Source organism: Bubalus bubalis, chromosome 9, assembly GCF_019923935.1.
Source record: "Bubalus bubalis isolate 160015118507 breed Murrah chromosome 9, NDDB_SH_1, whole genome shotgun sequence".
Taxonomy (NCBI): Eukaryota; Metazoa; Chordata; class Mammalia; order Artiodactyla; family Bovidae; genus Bubalus; species Bubalus bubalis.
This window is the reverse complement of record NC_059165.1, coordinates 72721689-72748180: the sequence shown is the minus strand read 5'-3', so window position 1 is coordinate 72748180 and position 26492 is coordinate 72721689. Positions and strand designations below refer to the sequence as shown.

The 26492-nt window shown below is 38.0% G+C and overlaps 1 protein-coding gene across 9 annotated transcripts in view; it reads right to left on the bottom strand.

The window, feature by feature from the left end:
• The window catches only part of UIMC1 (ubiquitin interaction motif containing 1), a 139130-nt gene that overhangs the window by 21157 nt on the left and 91481 nt on the right, over positions 1-26492 (bottom strand). For all 9 annotated transcript variants that reach the window (XM_006076329.3, XM_006076325.3, XM_025292967.2 and 6 more), the window contains one exon: positions 25210-25372. In XM_006076329.3, the coding sequence (XP_006076391.2) occupies positions 25210-25372 (163 nt within the window). The remainder of the gene's footprint in view (positions 1-25209; positions 25373-26492) is intronic.

Here is a 26492-nt window from a genome sequence, read left to right as displayed (position 1 = left end):
GTTTATATTGATAATTTAATCTATTTTTTCTTCTGTTGCTTGTGCTTTGGTGTCATATCTAAAAATCCACTGCCAAAATCTAAGATCATGAAATTTACCCTTAAGAGAGTTTTATAATTTCAGCCCTTATATTTAGGTCTTCAATCCATATTTTGTAGATGGTGTGAGGTTCAACTTCTTTTTTCACATGCAGATATTAATTTGTCCCAGTGCCATTTCTTTTTTTAATTTTTTATTTTGTATTGAAGTATAGCTGATTAACAATGTTGTGACAGTTTCAGGTGGACACCAAAGGGATTCAGTCATACAGGTCCTTGCTGGTTATCCATTTTAAATATAGCAATGTGTACCCCTCTATCCCAAACTCCTTAACTATCCCATCCCCCTATTCTTACCTTCAGCAACTATAAGTTCTTTTTCTAAGTCCGTGAGTCTGTCTTATAAATAAGTTTATTTGTATCATGTCTTTTTAGACTCTGCATATATAAGATGTCATATGACGTTTCCACTTCCTTGTCTGACTTCATTCAGAATAACAATCTTTAAGTCCATCCATGTTGCTGCAAATGACATTGTTTTTGACGGCTGAGTAATATTCCATTTTATCTCTGTACTACATCTTCTTTATTCAAATATTCCTCTGTCAATGGACATTTAGGTTGTTTCTATGTCTTGGCTCACAGAACAGTGCTTCAAGGAACACTGCAGAATGCATGTATCCTTTCAGACCATATAGACCCACAAGTGGGATTGCAGGGTCATATGGTAGCTCTATTTTCAGTTTTTTAAGGAATCTCCATATTGTTCTCCATAGTGGCTATGTCAATTTGCATTCCTACCAACAGTGCAGGGGGACAGGATAGTTAGGGAGTTTTGGATGGATGGGTACACATTGCTGTATTTAAAATGGATAACCAGCAAGGACCTACTGTATAGTACAGGTAACTGCTCAATGTCATGTAGCAGCCTGGATAGGAGGGGAATTTGGGGGGAGAATGGATACATGTATATGTATGACTGAATCCCTCTGGTGTACACCTGAAACTGTCACTTCTCTCTACACCCTCTCTAGTATTTGTTTGTGGATTTTTTTATGATAGCCATTTTCACTGGTATAAGGTGGTATCTCATTGTAGTTTTGATTTACATGTCTCTAATAATTAGTGATGCTAAATATAATTTCATGTGTCTTTTGGCCATCCTGGTCTTCTTTGGAAAAATGTCTATTTAGGTCTTCTGCCTATTTTTTGATTGGGTTGTTTGTTTTGATGATGTTCAGCTTCACGAATTTTGTGTAGACTTGAGACTAACCCCTTGTCAGTCACATCATTTGCAAATATTTTCTCTCAGTCTGTGAGTTGGCTTTTTGTTTTATCATTTCCTTTGCTGCACAAAAGCTTTTGAGTTTAAGGAGATCCCATTTGTTTATTTTTATTTCCACTATTCTGGGATTTGGATCAAACAAGATACTGCTGTGATGTATGTCAGACAGTGTTTTGCCTATGTTTTCCTCTAGGACTTTCATAGTGTCCAGTTTCACATTTAGGTTTCTAATTCATTTGAGCTTACATTCATTTGACCTTAATTCGTTTTGTGTATGGCAGCACCACTTCTTGAAAAGACTTTTTCTCCCATTGAATTGGCTAAGTAGGCTTAGCCAAAAACCTAAGTCAAAGCTGCCTTCATTCATCCTGACCCTCAGTCACAAAGTTTGACTGATTATCTCACCAAGAGATTCTCAAATCTGTCCGTTCCCATGACACTGCTTCATTACTTGTCTCCTTATCTCTAATCTCAATTCCTCTAGTCTGTCTTCCAAAAATACTATTCCAAGAATAATTTAGGCCCAGGATTGCCAGTTGGCAGTACCCAGGAAGCCCTTCCCTAACCCAAGAATCTCCACACTTGAACAGAACTCTATGGGCATGTATCACAGCATTTTCCACACAACATTCTAATTATTGCTTTACCTATTTATTTCTCCCAGTCAACTCTCAATCACTTCAGTATTCCATATTCTTGGCATAAAATTGACACAAGATATAAATGTATATTTAATGAATCAATTAGTTTCTTATTCTCAAGTTCAGTGGAATCTTTTCTTGGCTTTAAAAACAACAGAATATTTCTGTAACTTAGATGAAAATGTCTCTAGAGTTTGATGTGAAATAAATACTCTTGAAATAAAAAGACCCTATCTGCCTCATTCCATTCAATACACAAATTCATGTTCTCTCAGATACTAGGCTTAATAGTCTTATTCTACTAGTGATAGTTCATAACTAAAAAATCCTAATGACTATAGTTGATACTTCCTAAATAAAGCAACACTAAAAAAAAAAGGCAGGCATCACTGGGTACAAGGAACAAATGAACAAATAAAGGCTCAGAGGCTTTAATTTGGCAAATACCTGGATACGATTCCAAGTCTGTTAAGAGTCCAAAGCCAGCACCACAATACCAAACTGCCCTCTTTGTTGTGGAGAAGGCGCATAGGCATTCTGTCCCTACTCAAGTTGTAGCAATTTTCATTTAAGAGATAAGCTTGCCTTTCTCAAAAAAGTACACTTGAATGTTGAGCAAATGACCTTAATCTTCAGTGCTGCTGTAGCTGACCCCTGCATGGTTTCTTCAACATTTTTCCATATAAGACAAAAATACTCATATAAAAATATGCTTGGCAGTGCCCCCACCACCCTGAGACTTAAGGGAAAGAATTAATTCTCAGAACAGAATTAATTCTGTGTCTTAAACTACACAATTCCTACTTAGAATATAGAAATAAAGGGTATACACCATTATATTTTTATGAATAAAATTCTTCAATCTCTGAGGTATTAAATAATTTGGAGGTCTTAGAAAAGCAATCACTTGTGTAATCCCTACTAGTATATGTGTATATTTATAGGACAATCTTTTTCTTTAATAGTTGGCATTTTTATTTAAGCAATTTAACAATATGTAAAGATTCTGCCTGCAATGCAGGAGAACCAGGTTCAATCTCTGGGTCAGGAAGATACCCTGGAGAAAAGAATGGCTACCCACTCTAGGACTCGTGTCTGGAGAATTCCATTGACAGAGGAGCCTGGCATACTACAGTCCATAGGGTCGCGAAGAATTAGACATGACTGAGCCACTAACACTTTCACTTTCATAAGGAATTTAAACATAATTCACATGTTCTGATCCATGAATTAAAATGTGGGAATCTACTCTGAGGAAATCACTTGAATTTAGACAAAATCATAAGACAAAGATATTCTATCAAAGGATTTCTATAACAATGAAAAATTTAAACAACCCAGTGTTCAAATACAGAATGAAATACTATGCAGAAATTTAAAAATAAAGACTGAAAGCAAATAAGACAAAATATTAACTGTAATTGCAGCAAGGAGATTAGGGGATGATTAGTTTTGGATGATTATCCTTCTATGTTGCCAATTTTTTTCAATGAGCATATATTCCTTTTATAATTTAAAAAATTATTTAAATATTGAGAGATACCCTTAATGAAATAATGGATCTGGGCAATGATCATCAGTGACTCTTAGTTGAATATGTTTTCAAATGGATGGATTAGGCTGATCCCACTGATCAATCTTAACATTATAAAAGAAAGATAACCAGACAGTACGTATCTCACAATGATATAATACACCACATATGAAATACTCTTGTTAAAAAAAAAATCTAGGGACTTTCCTGGTGGTCCAGTGGTTAAGAATCCACCTTGCAGTGCAGCGGACACCTGCCGGATCCCTGGTCGAGGAACTAAGATTTGACATGTCCCACTCCAGTGTTCTTGCCTGGAGAATCCCAGCGACGGGGAAGCCTGGTGGGCTGCCGTCTATGGGGTCACAGAGTCGGACACGACTGAAGCGACTTAGCAGCGGCAGCAGCAGAGCAAGTAAGCCCCAGGCCCAACTACTGGGCCTAAGCACCGCAACTAGAGAGTCTCAGAATTGCAATGAAAGATCCCACATGACGCAATGTGCTGCAGCTACTGTAGCCCACGTGCTTAGAGCCTGTGCTTCGCAACAAGGGAAGCCACCAACACTGCAAAAGAATGAAGCCCCTGCTCACAGCCAACTAGAGAAAGTCTGCACGCAGCAACGAAGAGCGAGGCTGACAACAACAAAAAATTTTTTAAAATCTAAATGGAATCTGATCAAGCCTCAAATCAAAATAGAAGCTTCCAGAAAACATAGTTCAGAACAGAAGACCATGTTAAAAATGACAATAAGCATACAATCAGCAAAATTTAGGAGGGAAATTCTGAAAGACAAAAAGCCAATCTCTTTAACAAACTATAAAGAAAACAAAGAGAAGAGGATACAGAGACTGAAAGAAAATTGAAAGACACTGGGACTTCTCCAGTGGTTCAGCAGCTAGGACTCGGTGCTCCCAATGCAAGGCCCAGGTTGATCCCTGGTCAGGAATCCCACATGCTGCAGCTAAAGATCCCACACGCCATAACTAAGACCCAGCACAGCCAAATGAATTAATAATAATAAAAAGGAAAGAAAGAAACTTGCAAGACGTCAACCAAATGTAATACATGAACCTTGTTTGGACCCTGATTTGAACAAACCATTAAAAAAAAATTATAAGACTGAGGAAAGGGAGATGTTGACTGGTATGAAAATGGTGCTGTGGCTGTATTTTTTTTAAAAAATAGTCTTTATCTTTTAGTATTACAATATTTATAGATAATCTGTCTGAAAATTGCTTCAAAAAATCTAGTGGGAGGTGGATGGGAGGAATGTTATATATAAAAAAAAAGATTGGTCATATGTTGATAAATGTTGAAGCTAGAAAATGGGTTCATAGGGATTCATAATACTGCTAAACAATAAAAATTTTAAAATGGTCTCAAAATAAACCTGCTGTTCAAAGCTAATTACCAGCATACATTGGAGATATTGTAGGTTCAGTTCCAGACAAGTGCAAAGCAGCCAATACTGCAATAAAGCAAGCCACACATATTTTCTGGTTTCCCAATGCATATGAAAATTATATCTATACTATACTATAATCTTTTTTAATTTTTAAAAATAATTTTATTTTTGGCTGTGCTGGGTCTTGGTTACTGTGCAGGCTTTTCTCTAGTTACAGAGAGTTTGATCAGGGATCAAACCCATGTCTCCTGCATTGGCAGGTGAATTCTTTACCACTGAGCCACCAACAAAGCACTCTCTTTTTTTAAGTTTTATTGGAATATAGTCGATTTACAATGTTGTGTTAGTTTCAGGTGTTGAGCAAAGTGAATCAGATATATATATATCTCCATTCTTTTTTTAGATTCTTTTCCCATATAGGCCATCACAGAGTACTGAGTAGAGTTCCCTGTGCTATACAGCAGATTCTTATACTGTAGCATTTTAAGCATATAATAGCATCATGTCTAAAAAAAATAATGTACATACCTTAATTAAAAATACTTTATTGCTGGGTATATATGTATACATATGGCTGATTCACTTCACTGTACAACAGAAACTGACACAGTAGTGTAAAGCAACTATACTATTAAAAAAAAAAACTTTATTGCTGAAAAGTGCTAATCATTTTCTGAGCCTTCAGTGAGTTACAGTAATAACATTAAATATCACTGATCACAGATCACCATAACAAACAGAAGAACGAAAAAATTTGAAATATTGTAAGAACTACCAACATGTGACACAGAGACATGAAGTGAGCAAAAGCTGTTGGAAAAATGGTGCTGACAGTCTTGGTTGGCAAAGGACTACCACAAATATTTTATTTGTAAACACACACACACACACACACACACACACTAAAAGACAGTGCAGTAAAACAAGGTATGCCTGTAAATAAAAACAAAAAAAGGAAAAGATACACATCAAACTTAACAATGGCTTCGGTCAATTCAGTTCAGTTGCTCAGTCATGTCCGACTCTTTGCAACCCCACAGAGTGCAGCACGCCAGGCTACCCTGTCCATCATCAGCTCCCAGAGCTTGCTCAGACTCATGTCCATCAGGTCGGTGATGCCATCCAACCATCTTATCCTCTGTCATCTTGGACTGGGCCAAATCATGGATGAGATTTATCTGAGTAAAATTTTCCAGTATTATAAACCAACATCACTTCAATTAAAAATTTTTTTTCCACTTAAATCTTCTATAATGAAGATGTATTGCTTAAAAAAATTGTTAGGAAGCAAAATAGCATAATGACTAAGAGTGGAACTCCTGGATAAATGGCAAATTCCACAGCTGACATAGAAAAAGTCAAAACAACATTGTAACTTCTTTTAGTAGAAAGTAATACTGATGGGCACATGACAAAAGGTTATACAAGGCACCTGAAAGGACTTTCACTGGTCAAATCTGGAACAATTTGAAAAGCTGCTAGAAAGAATTAATTATGACACATTAAATTTTTAAAAATTAATTCATATCGTATTTTTTAAAAATTAATGGGGCTTCCCTGCTGGCTCAGTTGGTAAAGAATCTGCCTGCATGCAGGAGGCCCGGGTTTGATTCCTAGGTCAGGAGGATCCCCTGGAGAACGGGATGGCAACCCACTTCAGAATTCTTGCCTTGTCTATTCTTCCATGGACAGAGGATCCTGGCAGGTTACAGTCCATAGAGTCAGAGTCAGACACAACTGAGCGACTAATACTTTCACTTTCAACGGGAAAGGGGAAAGTTTCTCTTATAGAAGAATGGCAGGAATACAAAAAAAAAAAAAAAAAAAAATCACCATTTACTATTATAGTAACAATTAACTTACGCAAGATTCACCATTGGATGCTAAAACCATGGGTGAATGTCTGTTTGGGAATAGGCTATTTATACAGCCTCAGAGTACATTATCCCACAGATGACATACTGATTACAAAATAAAAAGATACCTTTGCGGAAGGAGATCTGGCAGACACTACCTTAGAGAGAGGATCAAATTTAACAACTCCAATAACAAAACTGATATCATTTGCTCCCTGATGTAATATGTTACAGATTGAATATTTGTGTTGCCCCAGTACTCATGTCAGAGAAGGCAATGGAACCCCACTCCAGTACTCTTGCCTGGAAAATCCCATGGACGGAGGGTCTGGTAGGCTGCAGTCCGTGGGGTCACTGAGAGTCGGACAGAACTGAGCGACTTCACTTTCACTTTTCACTTGCATGTATTGGAGAAGGAAATGGCAACCCACTCCAGTGTTCTTGCCTGGAGAATCCCAGGGACGGGGGAGCCTGGTGGGCTGCCGTCCATGGGGTCGCACAGAGTCGGACATGACTGAAGCAACTTAGCAGCAGCAGCAGCAGTACTCATATATTGAAATCCTAATGCCCAATGTGATGGTATTAGAATATGGGACCTTCGGGCAGTGATTAGGTTGAGAGGGTGAGCCTGTGTGAATAGAATTAGTGCTACTATAAGGGACTGAAGAAACCAGAGCTCTCTCCTTCCGCCACCTGAGGACACAGCAAGACGCAGATGTCTGCAACCCATAAGAGGGCTCTCACCAGAACCCAAGCATTCTGGCACAATGATCACAGACTTCCAGTCTCCAGAACTGTGAGAAATAAATTTTGGTTGTTTCTGTCAGTTCAGTTCAGTCGCTCAGTCGTGTCCGACTCTTTGCAACCCCATGAATTGCAGCACGGCAGGCTTCCCTGTCCATCACCAACTCCCAGAGCCGGCCCAAAATCATGTCCATTGAGTCAGTGATGCCATCCAACCATTGTTGTTGCCATCCAACAACCGGTTGTATATAAATCACTCAATCTATGGTACTTTGTTGGAGAAGTCCAAGCTGAAAAAGACACGATGCACTTAGAGGACTATAACATTCTCTTTGTTATCATTCCTGCCCAAAAGATTTTAACATAAATTTAATCATAAGAAAACATGAGACAAATCCAAAGTGAGTAATATCCTAGAAGGAAAAGCCAGAGAGGAGAAATTCCATATTCTGTGAAGAAGCTCTGCCCAGGTCTCTGGCTGACTCTAGAATCATTCATGAACTAAACAGACTGCAGTTAAGGATAAATAACCAAACTGAGATTTGAACTGCTTCTCCAAACAAAAGTGTGTAGTTGATTCTAAACCAGTGAACTGTCTAATGAAACAAAATATAATACTTTTCTGAGATATAAAACACATGCTAGAACACCCACAATGTAAATTCACAAGTTCCAGGATACAATCCCTATTTGACATACAAGGAGAATCAGGAAAATGTGACTTGTTTTCAATTTAGAGGGGTACAACCATTTGAATGACTTCTTATCAGAAGCTATGGAAGCCAGAAGATGGTGGAACAAAATCTTTAAGTTGCTAAAAGGGAAAAACCTATCAACCCCAAATTCTATATTCAGTGAAGACATCCTTCATGAATGATGATGAGGCCCTCAAACATATTTGTTGGATTGAGTGTTTTGGAGTTAAATCACATAGAACTCAATTGATGATATTTGAACAGAACAGTGCCCTATGAACAGGATTTCAGAAATGCAGATGAATCCTAAATGGATGTCAGAGATGTAGTACTTGAAAAAAAAATGGCAGCATTTGATAATTCAAAAGATATTGATCCTAAGAAGTTGAATTCCAATGACTGAAAAAACTAATATAATATTAATAGAACTAAGAAAATCAGAAAGAAGAGCTAGATACAGAGTTAAAAGATGAATTCTGATCTGACTGGTTCTCTTTGAAAACCAAGCTCAACATTAACTTTTGGAAAAAAGTCACATTTTAAATTTCATACTAGTTATATTAATAAAATAGCATTTGCTTATTAATTTATCTTAACAATGCAATGGTTAAGGCAAAGATTAAAAAATAAGTAAAAGAGTTAAAAATCAGACAAACAGAATTTTAAAATATATAAACTTAAAAAAAAAAGAATGATGGTGAAATCAATACATTTTCCAGATAAATAAATTATTAAGCAATTATTATGGAAGTTTGTTGCCAGCAGGCCCACACTGTAAGAAATACTAAAGGCAATTCTTCAGACTGAAAGGGATCATCAAGAACTGAAGAATATAAAAAATGGTAAATATCTAGAAAAGATCATTTTCCTCTTAATTTCTTTACAATCCACAGCAAAAAACTGTAACATTGTTTTACAGGATTTATAATATACGTAGATATATGACAACTACAGCATAAGAGAAAGGGTAAGGTAGTAAATGGACTTTTATAGTTATAAGATTTCTATACTCTTCATAAAGTGGTATTAACTCTAAGCAGACTGTGGAAGACTACCTTCTGCCAAGAGTAGCCACTAAAAATAGTTATAGCTTTAAAAAATAAAAGTGAAAAAAAGTAATTCTATAATTCCAATAATCAAAAGAAGATAGAAAATAAGAAAAAAAACAAAAGAGACAAAAATTTAAAAACAAAATGGTAGACCTAAATCTAATCACATCAATAATTAAACAAATAAATTTTCCAATTAAAAATTAGTGTCAGAATGGGTAAAACGCATGACTCAATGATACGGTGTCTACAAGACACATACTTTAAAAATATATGTATATATATTTTTTAATGTTAAAAGTGAGCTTTCCTGGTGGCTCAACTGGTAAAGAATCCACTGCAATGTGGGAGACCTGGGTTTGATCCCTGGGTTGGGAAGATCCCCTGGAGAAGGGAATGGTTACCCACTCCAGTATTCTGGCTTGGAGAATTCCATGGACTATACATATACAGTTCACGGGGTAGCAAAGAGCTGGACACGACTGAGCAACTTTCACTTTCACGTTAAAAGTAAACGTCCAGAAAAGCATACACTAGGCCAGCAGCAGGCATAAAAGAGCTGAAATGGCTAGAATTGTCTAGTTGTTCTATCAGATAAAATACACTTCAAGAAACAGAACATTACCAGAAACAAAGCTGGAAACTAAGTAACTTAGCGGCCACTCAGCAGTGGCCACGGGACTGGAAAAGGTCAGTTTTCATTCCAATCCCGAAGAAAGGCAATGCCAAAGAATGCTCAAACTACCACACAATTGCACTCATCTCACACACTAGCAAAGTAACGCTCAAAATTCTCCAAGTCAAGCTTCAACAGTACGTGAACCATGAACTTCCAGATGTTCAAGCTGGTTTTAGAAAAGGAAGAGGAACCAGAGATCAAATTGCCAACATCCGCTGGATCATGGAAAAAGCAAGAGAGTTCCAGAAAAACATCTACTTATGCTTTATTGACTATGCCAAAGCCTTTGACTGTGTGGATCACAATAAACTGTGGAAAATTCTGAAAGAGATGGGAATACCAGACCACCTGACCTGCCTCTTGAGAAACCTATATGAAGGTCAGGAAGCAACAGTTAGAACTGGACATGGAACAACAGACTGGTTCCAAATAGGAAAAGGAGTACGTCAAGGCTGTAATTGTCACCCTGCTTATTTAACTTATATGCAGAGTACATCATGAGAAATGCTGGGCTGGATGAAGCACAAGCTGGAATCAAGACTGCTGGGAGAAATATCAATAACCTCAGATACACAGATGACACCACCCTTATGGGAGAAAGTGAAGAACTAAAGAGCCTCTTGATGAAGGTGAAAGAGGAGAGTGAAAAAGTTGGCTTAAAGCTCAATGTTCAGAAAATGAAGATCATGGCATCTGGTCCCATCACTTCATGGCAAATACATGGAAAAATGGTGGAAACAGTGTCAGACTTTATTTTCTTGGGTTCCAAAATCACTGCAGATGGTGACTGCAGCCATGAAATTAAAAGACGCTTACTCCTTGGAAGGAAAGTTATGACCAATCTAGACAGCATATTAAAAAGCAAAGACATTACTTTGCCAACAAAGGTCTGTCTAGTCAAGTGTTTTTCCGGTAGTTATGTATGGATGTGAGAGTTGGACTATAAGGAAAGCTGAGCGCCAAAGAATTGATGCTTTTGAACTGTGGTGTTGGAAAAGACTCTTGAGAGTCTCTTGGACTGCAAGGAGATCAAACCAGTCCATCCTAAAGGAAATCAGCCCTGAATGTTCACTGGAAGGACCGATGTTGAAGCTGAAATTCCAGTATTTTGGCCACCTGACGCAAAGAGCTGACTCATTTGAAAAGACCCTGATGCTGGGAAAGATTGAAGGCAGGAGGAGAAGGGGATGACAGAGGATGAGATGGTTGGATGGCATCACTGACTCAATGGACATGACTTTGAGTAAACTCCAGGAGCTGGTGATGGACAGGGAGGCCTGGCATACTGCAGTCCATGGGGTCGCAAAGAGTCAGACACAACTGAGCAATTGAACTTAACTGAACTAAGTAATGTATAAGTTGGCTTTTAAATCTCTATGGAAATGCAAAAGCCTAGAATGTCCACAGTAGTCTTTAAAAAGAACAAAGCAAACTTTTGCTAGCTGATGTCAAGACTTTCTATGAAACTTATAATCAAGATATCTGGGGTACTACAAATATAACAGAACCCAAACACAAGCCTTACTTACTTAGTCATTTGATCATCTACAAAAGCACCAAGGTAATCCAATGAGAAAGGGAAGTCTTTTCAACAAAAAGGTCTGGAATAACTAGATATGCATATGTAATAAATAAACCTCAACCCTTACTGCAACCATACACAAAAATAAATTCAAGACATATCATAAGCCTGAACAGAATAAGCATAAAAGAAAAAAAATTAATAAATTAGACTCCATCTTAAAAGTTCCACTCATCAAGACACCTATAAGAAAATGAATAGGCAAGTCAGACTAGAAGAAAATATCTATACAACATACTATTTACAAATGACTGGAATTTAGGACATATAGAAAATCCCATCTGGATAATAAAAAGTCAAACAATCCAACTTACTAGCTCAGTGAATTTTGACAGTTACTTACTTCTCCCTGGGGGTGATACAATGTAATTTGCAAAGTTGCTGCAAAGATCAGGTGAGATAAAGATAAGCACACAAGTTCACAGTGCCTAGCACAAAGCAGTAGTAATAGTAGGTGTCATTTTAAAGACCAGGAATATGTTATATACCCATGAATTTCAACATTTTTTTCTAAACAAGAGAATCCTGTTTCCAAATAAAACCCCATTCCAGACCCTATAAATAAAATACATAAAAGTAGAGCTCTGGATGAATGGGTAGTGAAGGTGGACTATTACAACAGTATTAGTGCTGGCCTACCCGCTGTTACCCCAAATCCCCAGAACTCTAATGATCTACAAAACACACTGAGAAAAGCCAATGCAGAAGACCAGGGACATTCCAATTATGGTCTGATTACCTATTTTTATAAATAAACTTTAATTGGAACAAAGCCATCTTGTGCGTGCATGCTAAGTTGCTTCAGTCATGTCCAACTCTGTGTGACCCTATGCACAATATCCCATCAGGCTCCTTTGTCCAAGGGATTTTTCCAGGCAAGAATACTGGAGTGGGTTGCCATGCCCTCCTCCAGGGGATCTTCCCAACCCAGGGATCAAACCCACATCTTTATGTCTCCTGCTCTGGCAGGTTGGTTCTTTACCACTACTGCTACCTGGGAAGCCCATTCACTTACATATTGTCTATGGTTGCTTTCATACTATAACGGCAGAGCTGAGAAGCTGTGACAGAGCCCATAAGGCATGTGAAATCTAAAATATTTACTACCTGTCTCTTTAAGAAAAGTCTGTCAGATGAAACAGTGACCATGAGTTGATGACTGGGCAGCGCATGGGGGTTTCAAGGCACTAATATTCCTTCCATTTTTATGTCTGAAATGTTCTTGTAATTAATATAAACATGCACACACAAAGTCCTTTTGCAAGACAATAATCAAAGTTAAACTGGCCATTGTCTTTTCAAGAAACTGGTATGAAAGACATGTGGCACCAATAAAAGAACCTGGAAAAAACCCAAAGAGGTGGTTAAAAACTATTAATGACAACCTAACCCAGTGGCTAAATTATAATTTAATAATAAATTATATATTTATATATACCTATATAAATATATAATTAATTATAATTAGATTATAAATCTAATCCAGAGCCTAAATTAAGATAATACTCAATGAGCTTCATATAGAGAAAAACCTCCCTATGAAATAAATTTCTCTGAATTTTACTAGTGGCTAGCTTTATCAAGGTTCCTACAAAAGTGAAATGGATGACAATAGAGCATAATAAAAACATACAAGCTCTTTAAAATGTTTTCATAATATGTACAAAAGAACATATATGCAAATTAATCACCCAACTTAAGAAATACACTATTATCAACACTGATTAGCTAACTGTGCTTCCTCCTGATTCCATCGTCTGTCTCTACCCACTCCTAGCAAGAAGACTTCAGTCTCAAAATTGTTATTATTACTTTGTTATTCTATAAAACCACAGTTTTACTATAAATTCTTAAAACAAAATGTTGACTATCATACTGTATTCAGTAATCTTAAATTTTTTTAAAAATCTGAATATTTCTGGATGATTCTCTGGAGTAAAAGCTTTTGAATTAAAGCTGGTTGCATATCTGAGTTCTTGACACTTATCATGGATGTGACCTTGGGGAAATTATTTTCCCATCAAGCCTTCATTTCCTACTACAAAAGATTGTTGTGAGAATTAAAATAGAATATACGAAAAGGGCAGTTTCTGGTATATAGCAGATGCTCATAAATGGTAGCTGTACTGGGTATGATTTATAAAGACTTGACAAATTAAACCCTTTTACTTAATGGGAAAACAAATCTATCTTGCTATCAAGTGCTCCCTTTATATTAGGCCATTAGAAAATTCCTTAGTAACAAGTCTGTGAATGGTCAATCTCCATAGCCACCACCAGAAGTAATTCTGATAGTTCATCTGTTCCTTTGACTTTGCACACATGTTTTCAGAGATGACCTATGTCATATCAACTCTGTTCACCAGAAAATAGTCTGAATCCATCAAGCAGTTTCTTCTAGGTAACTGAAAAGCTGACAAGGTCAATTCTGATGAGATCAGATTTCACGCTTGCATTCAAGGGTGAAGGATTGCACTCTGCCTTCCTAAAACTGAGGCTTATATGCTTCTCCTCGATACTTTCCCCGACTGTGTGTCTCCATCTCTACACACAGAAAGGCAGAGAGAAAACAGCAGTGCAGTGAAGGAAAATGCTAGCTCCGGAGTCAGGCAGACTTGGGTTTGGACTCTGACTCTGTTGCTTAACTATCTGATGCTGGACAAGAACTAAACCTCTCTAATACCAGATTCCTCATGGATAAAATGGAAATAACAAAAATAGTTAACCTCTAAGAGTCCCTTGGACTGCAAGGAGATCCAACCAGTCCATTCTAAAGGAGATTAGTCCTGGGTGTTCATTGGAAGGACTGATGCTAAAGCTGAAACTCCAGTACTTTGGCCACTTCATGCGAAGAGTTGACTCATTGGAAAAGACTCTGATGCTGGGAGGGATTGGGGCAGGAGGAGAAGGGGACGACAGAGGATGAGATGGCTGGATGGCATCACCGACTCAATGGACATGAGTCTGAGTGAACTCCCGGAGTTGGTGATGGACAGGGAGGCCTGGCGTGCTGCAGTTCATGGGGTCGCAAAGAGTCGGACACGACTGAGCGACTGAACTGAACGGAACTGAAGATAATTATAGTCCTGATTGTGGTTCTATGAAAATTATAATGGAGATAACTCACCTAATATTAATTTCTTGAACTTTCTTCTTTCTTAAAATGCTCTAGATGCCTAAATTAAAATGTGTGACTAAATCATGAAGTGAGAGAACTTCTCTCAAGTAGTTTTTAGCTGTTAATATTCCTTCAACACATAATACTTTGGGTATTATTCAGGTGTTAATAAGAGCTATTTTATTTTTTTAAGGAAGGAATAAGCACATCTAGAAGAAAAAAACATGCTAAAAGAAATCCTGATGTCTGGCTCTTTAGCAGCAAGTCACAATGAGTAGGGATAACTAAAACAAAGACAAAGTCAAGGTTTAGAGGAACAAAATGGGAAGAGTGAAGACACTGAGGACTAAAGCAGACATGGATTGCAGTCACATTGCCATTTCACATGCCACATCATACAAGGAAATGTTCTACAGAAAGGGGGAACAAAAATTATCAGAAGACAATTCAGATGACAAGCATGGAGGAATCGGACAGGACCACACAGTTTTGTTACATTATTCATACAAGAGGAGAGAGTTGCATACAAGACAGAGTTACAAGCAATGGAACATCACAAGTCTGGAATGGAGGTACTTGGTCTAAAGGTTCATCCAATGGCTAAAAGTTATGATGTATTTCTATGTCAGTAGGCGTTCAAATAAGATGATGGCCTCTACAGAAACACTTAACAGTCTGGAGTCAAGTCTATCAAAGACAAATCTACTTTAGATGTATTACTTCCAGCTCATACTGACCTCTGTACTAGACCACCATCTCTTCCTACCTCTCAGCTTCCTTCTTCCACTATCAGCACCAATGCATTTTTTACAATTTCTCCTTGCAGCCCTCTCCCTAATTGCATGGATTCCAATACTCTTTTCTCCATACCAGTGCCAAAGATTAGGGATCTTTCTACAGGATCAGCCCTGCCTCTGCTGGGATGGTACGGGGAGGGAGGTGGGACGGGGGTTCAGGATGGGGAACACATGTATACCTGTGGCAGATTCATGTTGATGTATGGCAAAACCAATACAATATTGTAAAGTAATTAACCTCCAATTTAAATAAATTTATATAAAAAAAAAAGAAATAAAAGCTCTGACTGTTTAAACACAAGAAGGGGGTGCTGTGCCAGGCTGCACAAATTTGTAAACTTGGTAAGAACTGATGGGTGGGTGGGAAAAACCTGGAAAGCACCTTTGAAGCAAAAGACAAATACCATTCTAAAGAACTTACATAAACTGATAAGAAAAATATTAAGAACCCAATAGATACTTGGGAAAGTTCAGATAACAATTTTTCAAAGAAGAAATACAAGTTGGCTTTTTTAAAAAAGAAACAAATTCAACGGTACTAATCAAAGAAATATAAAATATAATGAAATATCACTGATTATCTAATGAATATACCATGCTTTAAAAACAAAAAAAGAAAACGTAACATTTCTCAGTATTTGTAATGGTGTGGTGAAAGGAAAACTGTTATGTGCTGCCAATGAGAATTTAAACTAGTAGAATCTTCTGAAAACAGCCTTAAAACTTTATACATATAATCCAGTAATTTTACTTTTTGTGGTGTGGTTTAAAGAAAAAATCAGAAACTCAGACAGTTTACACCTAACAAGGCTTATTGCTATTTTAGATGCACATTTTCAATAAAGGGGGGGTGGTTAAAAACACACACCTGATATTAGTGCCTCTATTTTAGCATTTCAACTAATTTGTATCATACTTAGTCATGTCCAAGTCTGTCTGCCTCACTGGACTGTGAATTTCCTGAATACAAATTTAAGGTTCAATCAGCTCTGCGAGCACTTATCACCTTATCACCCTGTGAACACTCCCAGCACCTAACACAAAACTTCATTAACAGCAAATTAATCAATGACTGACTTCAAAGACACATAAACACAGATAAAGGACATGAACAAACACTAAATTTATAACTGACCTAATTTTTCCACAATTTGGAATAAACTCAAGTCCATGAGATTATTATAGGAATGAGTTAATAGACTGCAGTAATTACAACCTATAGACATGCTCCTTTATCCTTTCTTCTTACCTGGAACATAGATTTAAGGTCTAGAGATAGAACAGCCATCTTGAGACCGTAAGTCAAGAAGCTACAAGTCAAGGACTGTAGAGCTGAAACAGAAAAGCTTTGGTCCTCATTATGTCACTGAGCCACTACCTCACTCCAGATATCTTGTTATGTAAGAAAAAGAAAACTTACATGTTAAACTCACTTAATTACATTAATTAATATGGTGTTTTCTGTTATCAGAATTGATAAAATTTTCTGATAGATACTAACAGGGTTTTCTGTTACTTGTTCTGACATATTAATAAATGATACATAACCATCCACTTGATAATAGTAACTAAACTAGGGGTGGTTACTTAAATAAAGACCATCAGAGTCTTTCTTAGATTGATTTATGGCCTCAGGAGAAAGAACTCCTTTTTCCCATTAAAGGCTAAAACTCTATGGCTGCTGGCAGACACTTTGCCTGTCCCTTAACAACAACAAAGTCTATCTGTTGAATAGAGAAAAGTAGAGTCAAAAGACAAAGAAACATCATCTCAGCTCCCAGATCTGGCTCAGCCTGAAGCCTATCCCAGGCTTCCCAATTATTATGCAAACTAAATTCTCTTTTTTGCTTAAGATTACCAGGGCTTCCCTGGTGGCTCATATGCTAATGAATTTGTCTGCAATGAAGGAGACTTGGGTTTGATTCCTGGGTTGGGAAGATCCTCTGAAAGAAGGGAATGGCTACCCACTCAAGTATTCTTGCCTGGAGAATTTCATGGACAGAGGAGAGCCTAGCAGGCTACCGTTCATGGGGTTGCAAAGAGTCAGACATAACCAAGTGACCAACACTTTCACTTTTCACTTGAATTGTATTTCCAACACTTGCACCCAAAAGAGTCCTATATACTACACTGGAGTAAACACATAAATAATTTTTTACAGGTTGAAAAAAAACCTTGTCCTATATTAACTCATATAATTCAAGTTACATTTGTCATTCTCCAACTGCTTACTATTTATTTTCATTATGTCTATACTACAACCACACTGAATTGTGTGCTCTTTTGTACACCTTTCATGTTTTCCTATTTATATGATTTGATTTTTGCCTGCTGTTTTACATTAATGCCTTTCTTCTAAATCTCTAATCACATTTCTTCTGAAACACCACAGAATTTATCTTTACGCCCCTTAGTAGTTTTGATCTTGCATTACAGTTATTCATGTGTATGTCTTATCTACCCAACAGTACTATAATCTCACTTTGGATTTGTGTATCTCCCCACAGGTCAGTGTGTTTCCATAATCCATGCTATTTCTACTAAACTTAAGCTACTTCCTAACAATACACCTAACTACTGACATGTATTATTAACACCTCTATAGTTAGTTGTCAACAGTGATATACTTAATCCTCCTAGATACCACAAAAGCCACATTAATACAAGTGAGAAGACTGAATGGGAGTACAAATTACATTCAGGTAGGCAAATACACATATATAAAACTGAAAAAGTCAACTCTGTTCAATTTAAGAAATGTTTTACCTAGAGACGTTCAGGTCTTCTGATTTTTGCTGAGTCACCCACATCAAACCTATTCTGCTGCTGCTGCTGCTAAGTCGCTTCAGTCATGTCCGACTCTGTGTGACCCCAGAGACGGCAGCCCACCAGGCTCTCCCGCCCCTGGGATTCTCCAGGCAAGAACACTGGAGTGGGCTGCCATCTCCTTCTCCAATGCATGAAAGTGAAAGTGAAAGTGAAGTCGCTCAGTCGTGTCCGACTCGTAGCGACCCCATGGACTGCAGCCTACCAGGCTCCTCCGTCCATGGGATTTTCCAGGCAAGAGTACTGGAGTGGGGTGCCATTGCCTTCTCCGAAACCTATTCTAGGTCTCAGTATTTCTCTGATAGTTCTCAGGCAAATCTCCATTAAGGATTCTTACCTCCACCCGTATAGTCAAAGCTATGGTTTTTCCAGTACTCATGTATGGATGTGAGAGTTGGACTATAAAGAAAGCTGAGCACTGAAGAATTGATGCTTTCGAACTGTGGTGTTGGAGAAGATTCTTGAGAGTCCTCTGGACTGCAAGGAGATCAAACCAGTAGGAAATCAATCCTGAATATTCGATTGGAAGGACTGATGCTGAAGCTGAAGATCCAATACTTTGGCCACCTGATGCGAAGAGCTGATTCATTAGAAAAGACCCTGATGCTGGGAAAGATTGAAGGCAGGAGAAGGGGATGACCCAGGACAAGATAGCTGATGGCATCACCAACTCAATGGACATGAGTTTGAGCAAGCTCTGGCAGACGGTGAAGGACAGAGAAGCCTGGCGTGCTGCAGTCCATGGGATCACAAAGAGTCAAACATGACAGAGCAACTGAACAACAACCCATGCACTTACTCACCATTATGTTTCCATGAAATATCCATGAAGAGAAAATTCACTCCTAGCAGTATTCACACCTCTGTATCTAGGCCCAAAGAGTATAGTTAATGCCTTCATCTTTCCTAACTCCGCTAGGATCTATTTCTCACTAACTTATTCTTAGCACTTTGGCCCTAATGCATTTCCCTGTCTTTCATCCTTCTTTTAGCTCTAGCTGAAATATTGAACAATAACAGCAGCTACCATTTATTGAATATCTAAAACAATCCAGACACAGTGCTGGGTACTTTATAAAAGTATTTCTGATTCTCATGACAATACTAATGATGCTAGACTAATTTTACAAATAAGGAACCTGATCCTCAAAGAGTAAGGTAATTTGTCAAATATTACCCAGCTGACCAGTATTACAGCTGCAATTTAAGTTCAGATCTACCTAGTTCCAAGCCCATGTTTCTCTCACTATATCATATTACCAAAAATAAAACACTGGCTGTTCTCACAGCTTCTACCCTTGTCAATCAACAATCTATTCATACAGCATCCAGAGTGATCCTTTGTTCAAATATTAATTCATTTTTTTTGCTCAAATCCCTCCAATGTTTCCTTATTTAAAAGTTCAAGTTCCTCACTAATGACCTACGAGTTCTACGTGATCTGTTCACTTGTCCCCTCCCCAATTATCTCTCTGGTTTTGTTAATCTCTCCCTCACTCTACTCCAGCCACAATGGCTTCTCTGTCATTCCCCATACACACCAAGGCTGTTCACACCTCAGGGTCTCTGAACTTACTGTTCCCACTGCCTGTACTGTTCCCACTCTCTCCTCTCCACTCAAAATTCTCCTACCTCATTCCCTCACTCGGGCCTCTGTTAAAATGTCACCTTCTCAATAGAAACTTCCACACCACCTATTTTAAACTGCCACCTCCTGTCCTCAGTACTCTCTATTCCTCTCTTCTTTTGATTTCTTTCTCTAAAATACTTATCAACATGACATATTATAGGGGGCTTCCTGAGTAGCTCAAACATTAAAGAATCTGCCTGCAATGCAGGAGACCTGAGTTCAATCTCTGGGTTGGGAAGATCCCCTGGAGAAGGTAATAGCAACCCACTCCAGTATTCTTGCCTGGAGAATTCCATGGATAGAGGAGCCTGGACAGCTACTCTCCAGGGGGTCACAGAGTTAGACACAACTGAATGACTAACACTTTCACTTTCTTTCTCTCAGACGTATTATATGTTTGTTCACTGAAGTAGTCTACTACTAGAATACATCTCTGACAACATGAACTTTGTATATTCTGTTGACTATACCTGCCATGTATTAATAGTAGGCATTTAATAAGTATTTATTGGATGAGTAAAAGAATACCTTTTTTCTTCCTAGATGTTTAATAAAACGAGCCAATGATGGCTCAGTGGTAAAAAAAAAAAAAAAAATCTGCCTGCCAATGCAGGAGACACAGGTTCAATCCCTGATTCAGGAAGATTCTACATGGTGGGGTGCAACTAAGCCCATATGCCACAACTACTGAGCCTGTGCTCTAGAGCCTTGGAGCCACAACTACTGAGCCCATGTACCACAACTACTGAACCCTGCATACCCTAAAGCTCATGCTCTGCAACAAGAAAAGCCACTGCAATGAAAAGCCTACTCTCACCATAACTAGAGAGTAGCCCCCGCACTCTGTAGCTAGAGAAAAGCTTGCACAGCAACAAAGACCCAGCACAGCCAAAAATAAATAAATAAAATTACAAAAAGGAAAAAATTATCTCAAAGACATTCTCCAGAAAGCAAATGTAAAGGCAACCTGCTTCTGTCACAGTTTAGACTGATTTAACAAATCGTCTCTCTTCAAACAATGCCTTTAAAGAACACTCTCTAATTTTTCCACAGTTGTGAATAGACAGCCATGTCATTGAGCAACAAACTGAGCAGACTGAGCCAACTCAACCAGAGTGTAGTATTATAATCAAATAAAACTTACAGCAAAGTTAATCAGACACATATTTAATGATATGCATAATTGTTATTGTGCTGCACGGTAACAGGCATAAACGGTAGACACTTCATGTAAATGATTCTAATTACTATTTCTTTTACACAGCCAAACCAAGCATGTCTAGGATCAGATTCAGGGAAAAACAGGAAGAAGGGGAAAGCTGGATCCTTAGCTCTGGAAAAAAAGTCCTCTCTTATTCCATACCCTTAGGCATTTGGCTAACGGTCTCTCATCCTGAGGTAATGTGTAAAACTCTTTCCCCTCCATTGTACGAGAGGCTTCCTTTCACCAAAGATTAAAATATTAGGCTGAGGACAGCCCTCTCTCTTCAGTCATAAGGCTGAGAGGAACCAGAACAAACACTACAGTACATGGCAAGGAAGACAGGACAGGCAAGCTGGCAGAGAAACCAAATGACAGCAAATTCACTGAAGACCTACTATATGCCAGTCACACTAGTACATGTTTCACATAATTCATCTAATGTACTTCCCGTACCCCACCTTAGAGCCAGCAAGCTCGGTCTCCAGGAAAGCAGAGGAATAAGCAGCGAAAGCGACATTTTTTGTGAGGACTCCCTGCTCCAAATTTTCCTGTAAGGCCTAAATAATGTCACCAGAAAGGGTAATTTAGGTAAGCTAACATTACTAGGAAGATTAAGAGGAAGCTGCTATTTAGTGGCTGTTTCCCTTGCTTCCTACCTTATCTAACCCATAGGAGGATAAAGGGCCCCCTGCTCTCCTATGGGTTTGTCCAAACCTATCCAGCTGAGGCTACGCCCACTATTCTCTGGCAATATCATCCCTGTTTACTGCAGCTCTCCTTTTTCCTGGTGCACTTACTGTCAGGGTACACATATTCACTTTGTGCCATCTTATAATTAATTTCTTAGGTTAATGCTTATCTCCCCAATGACACTGCTGCTGCTGCTAAGTTGCTTCAGTCGTGTCCAACTCTGTGCAACCCCATAGATGGCAGCTCACCAGGCTCCCCTGTCCCTGGGATTCTCCGGGCAAGAACACTGGAGTGGGTTGCCATTTCCTTCTCCAATGCATGAAAGTGAAAAGTGAAAGGGAAGTCCCTCAGTCATGTCCGACTCTTAGCGACCCCACGGACTGCAGCCCACCAGGCTCCTCCGTCCATGGGATTTTCCAGGCAAGAGTACTGGAGTGGGGCGCCACTGCCTTCTCCACCCCAATGACACTATAAGCTCCTTAATGACAGAAACCTTGTCTTAAACTTCTTTAGTAACCCACACAAGGTCGAGCATCATTTAAAAAAAGGTGTTTCTATTAAGTATTTGGATGAATTAAAGTAGGTAGGCAATAGGTAGTATAATAAAAATAAATTTCTGGTTCTAGGTAAACAAGCTGGTGTTGAAAACAAGTTTGCGGTATTCTAACATGTCTTCATCATACTTTTGGATTTTTCCTTTGGGGAGGCAGGGAGCCTGTGCCACGTGACATGCAGGATCCCTGACCCAGGATTGAGCCTGTGCCCCCTGCTGTGGAACCACAGTCTTTTAACCACTGGATCACCAAGGAAGTCCCTGAACTAATTTTTAAAATGAATTTCCTCAAAAAAAGTATGACTGTCATTTGGGATACCGCAGACATCTTTGGATGGAGGTCTGAGACATTTGGATCAGAGCTACAAGACATACAGTGTCAAGAGTATAAGAGCTTCCAATTATATTGGAAAATACACTCAAATCTATAATGTTTGAAAAAATCCTCAAGACCCAGAGTGTAAATCCAACTGAGCAGCAATACACAGGATCACTGGCCCAGTGGATTCAAGAACTTGAAAGACTTCCTGAACGGGTAACAATGCAAGTCTCAGTCTATTTTGCCTACCTGATGGTGTCAGCTTCTCAACAAGTTCAATGAGAATAACCTGATTCTGGTGGTATACGTCTGCATTAGGTTTGAGAAAACTCATAAACAAGCCTGAATCAAGTATCTGGTGTTATGAGTTGCCCCACCACACCCCATAAGGAAGAAAAAGATTAAAAGCAAGTATCATAAAGCTGAAAGATATCTGACAAAGATGAATACCAAAGCTTCCTGTTTAAGCACAAACTATCAGTGTTCTGTCTAGGAGATGTCACTAAAGCCTACTCAATACTACTTTTTACCTTTTAATTATGACTGGAAGAAATTCATCTATTCGTAGAGCTCAATGGGGATTCAGTTTCTCAAACTCGTTTATTTCTGAACCTCAGTGCTGAGTGGGGTGTTGACTCAGTAACTAATACCAGTTGGGTAAGCATGTTTAGTGAGATAGACAAAACAGTCTCTCCCTTCTCTGGTCACCAAAGGTCCAGCCTTAGAACTCTTTCAGTCACTAAAACTCTCTACTAAAAATCAAACTAAAGAGTTATATCAAAGTAAAACTGCATCTAAAATCCTAATCCTACAGTGCTCTTCAATTAAAGGAGTTGACCAGATTTAGGTCTTCAACTTTCAGAATATTTAAAAGACTACAGTGTTATTCATAAAAATCCTTAAAAATCATGACAAAATATCTGACCTAGTAATTCCACTACTGGGAACAATAACAGCAGCTCAAAGTTCTTAAGCACTTACTATGTGTTAGGCACTGTACGGAACACTTTACTGAAAATACCTCATTTAACCTCATAAAAACCAAATAAGGTCATTTCTATTGGTTGACAGATGCATGAATAGAAACTAGCACAGGGTCACAGAGTAGTAAGTGACAGAGGTAGGACTCAGTCTCGGACTGACTGGACTGTGGAGCCCATCTTTCTCTCATTACCAACCAAACTAAAAATATATCCTTAAGAAATAACCCCAAAATATAGCAACAATTTTTGGCATAAAAAGTTCAGTGTCATGTAAGTATAACATGGCAACATGAAGCCTTCTAAATATATGACAAGTAAATGAAGGCACTTTGCATTACAGAATATTATATTAAATATTTTAATATAATATTAAAAATATTTTTACACCTAACTTTTAGTGACATGGGAAAACTTTAATGCTATAAGTAGAAAAAACAAAACAGAATTTTACATACAGTCAGATCTCAACTATGTAAAAAATATATCTGTACACAGAAAGATCTAAACTTACTGCTAAATAAAAAAAAAGCAAACTACAGAATTATATATGGCATGGTCCCATTTATGTAAATAGTGCTTGACTCATTTCAAGTACTCAATAAATGTACACTATTATTATTATTTGTACTAAAAATGAACAGGTACTACTTTACAATTAGAAAAATCAACAAATTTATTTAAATTATAAGTTTAGGTACTTCCTTATTTAATTAATGAGAAGTGTATAACATCAGAAAAGTTAAATAACATGTGTCTTTCTTTCCCATACCTCACAATTATACAATTTCAGATTAAACATCTCTAAGTGATGGGAACCAAGTAGAACTGAGAAAACTGTTGCAACATTTCTAATCTTCTAATGGATGGTAACATTCAATATGTTAGACCACAGAGAGGTATGCAGATTCTATTATACTTAGACCACAGAGAGCTGTGCAGATTCTATCATATTTAGAGTTTAGAAAGGCAAGATCAGGGGTGGTATTTCAAGGGCTGTGATGAACAAACAGATTCTCTTGGCCAATATCTCATGCTGTACCCAAACCAAGGCCTCTGGTGTACTCTTTGAGAGATAACCAAAAGCTCCAGGGTGATGCATCAGAGACATATAGGAGAGGAATAGAAACTAGGGATATTTTTCAGCTGTAACTGTCTTTAGGTAAAATTTACACACACACCTCCACCCCCCGCCCCCGACAAGAGACTTATTTTGAATGAAAAACAGGCAACTCTAGAACTTATTTCCTCAAGTTTCATAGGAGTTTCAGTATTTGTATACAACGTGAAATGCAAGGTCCATGAGATCACCTTGATCTTTGGCCTGCCTAATGTAAAATGGACGGCCTAAAACAAAGAGTAAGTTTGAAACATTAAAAGATGAAAGATTTTTTTCCATCCCCTTGTCCTGAGATATGTGCAACAAAAGAGCATGCCAGCCAACGTAGTAAAGAATGTCAAAAGCACTAGAGACTTAGCTAAACAGAAAAAATCAACAACTTAAATACTGAAGAAGAGCTGTCTGTTGCACTGTACTGTATAGGATTACAAAACTACCATGTAGTCAAAGAAAAGAGTGGCTTTACCTGTATCTTGCCCCATCAGCCCATTGCAATACATGGCATGTCGCTCAATCTTTGTGGATGGGAAGCGTTGGTCACAGAGTGGGCAGGATACCTGGGCACTAGATGAGAAGATAGAAGTAGATATTTCTTTCTCAGCATCTTTCTTGTTATCAACTTGAAGAACCTAAAGAACATGACAAATAGCAATTGTATTAGCTTTACAAAGTATCTTTTCCCAAAAAGAACTTCAAGAGGCTCCATCCCGTATTTTAAATTACTTTCAATGATACCAATCATTTTGCCAAATTCTGGACAGTAGATTAGGAGATACACTAACATAGTTAATACTCATTCAGTGTCTGCCTACTGTGTGCTAAGCATTCTGCATGTAATAATGCTCGTTTAAAACTCATGGTAGTCTTGTAAAGATTACAACATTCTTTTTACACTTAAGAAAAGTATTATCTACAACAGTAAAGCAACTTGCCCAAAGTTACAGAACAAAGTGGCAGAGCTGAAATTCAAACCAGAGATTACTGGGCTCCAAAATCTGACAGCATTCCTCTGTATCCCACTGCAAGGTGCTATCCTCATTAAGTCAGTATGCTATGTTTCAATTTATATTAGCAACAGCATCTTAAAGACAGTTTTTCAATCTCACAAAAGAATTATGAAGGCAGTCAAAAGGTATAAACTCCTAATTGTAAGATAAGTATTTAGGGTGTAATTTACAATGTAATAATATAATTAACATTGCTGTATGTTATATATTAGAAAGTTGCTAGAGTAAATCCTAAGAGTTCTCATCACAAGGAAAAAAATTTTCTATTTCTTTAATTTTATATCTATATGAGATTACAGGTGTTCACTAAACTTATTGTGATAATCATTTAACTATGCATGTAAGTTAAATCATTATACTGTACTCCTTAAACAGCGCTATGCTGCTGCTGCTAAGTCACTTCAGTCGTGTCCGACTCTGTGAGACCCCATAGACGGCAGCCCACCAGGCTCCTCTGTCCCTGGGATTCTCCAGGCAAGAATACTGGAGTAGGTTTCTATTTCCTTCTTCAATGCATGCATGCATGCTAAGTTGCTTCAGTCGTGTCTGACTCTGTGCAACCCTATGGACAGCAGCCCACCAGGCTCCTCTGTCCACAGATCCTCTAGGCAAGAATACTGGAGTGGGTTGCCATTTCCTTCTCCAAAACAGAGCTATATATTAATCATATCTCAATTAAACTGAAAGAAAAAAAAAGAATTAATTCCACAAACACACAAAAAGAACTGTATCATTGTAAGTA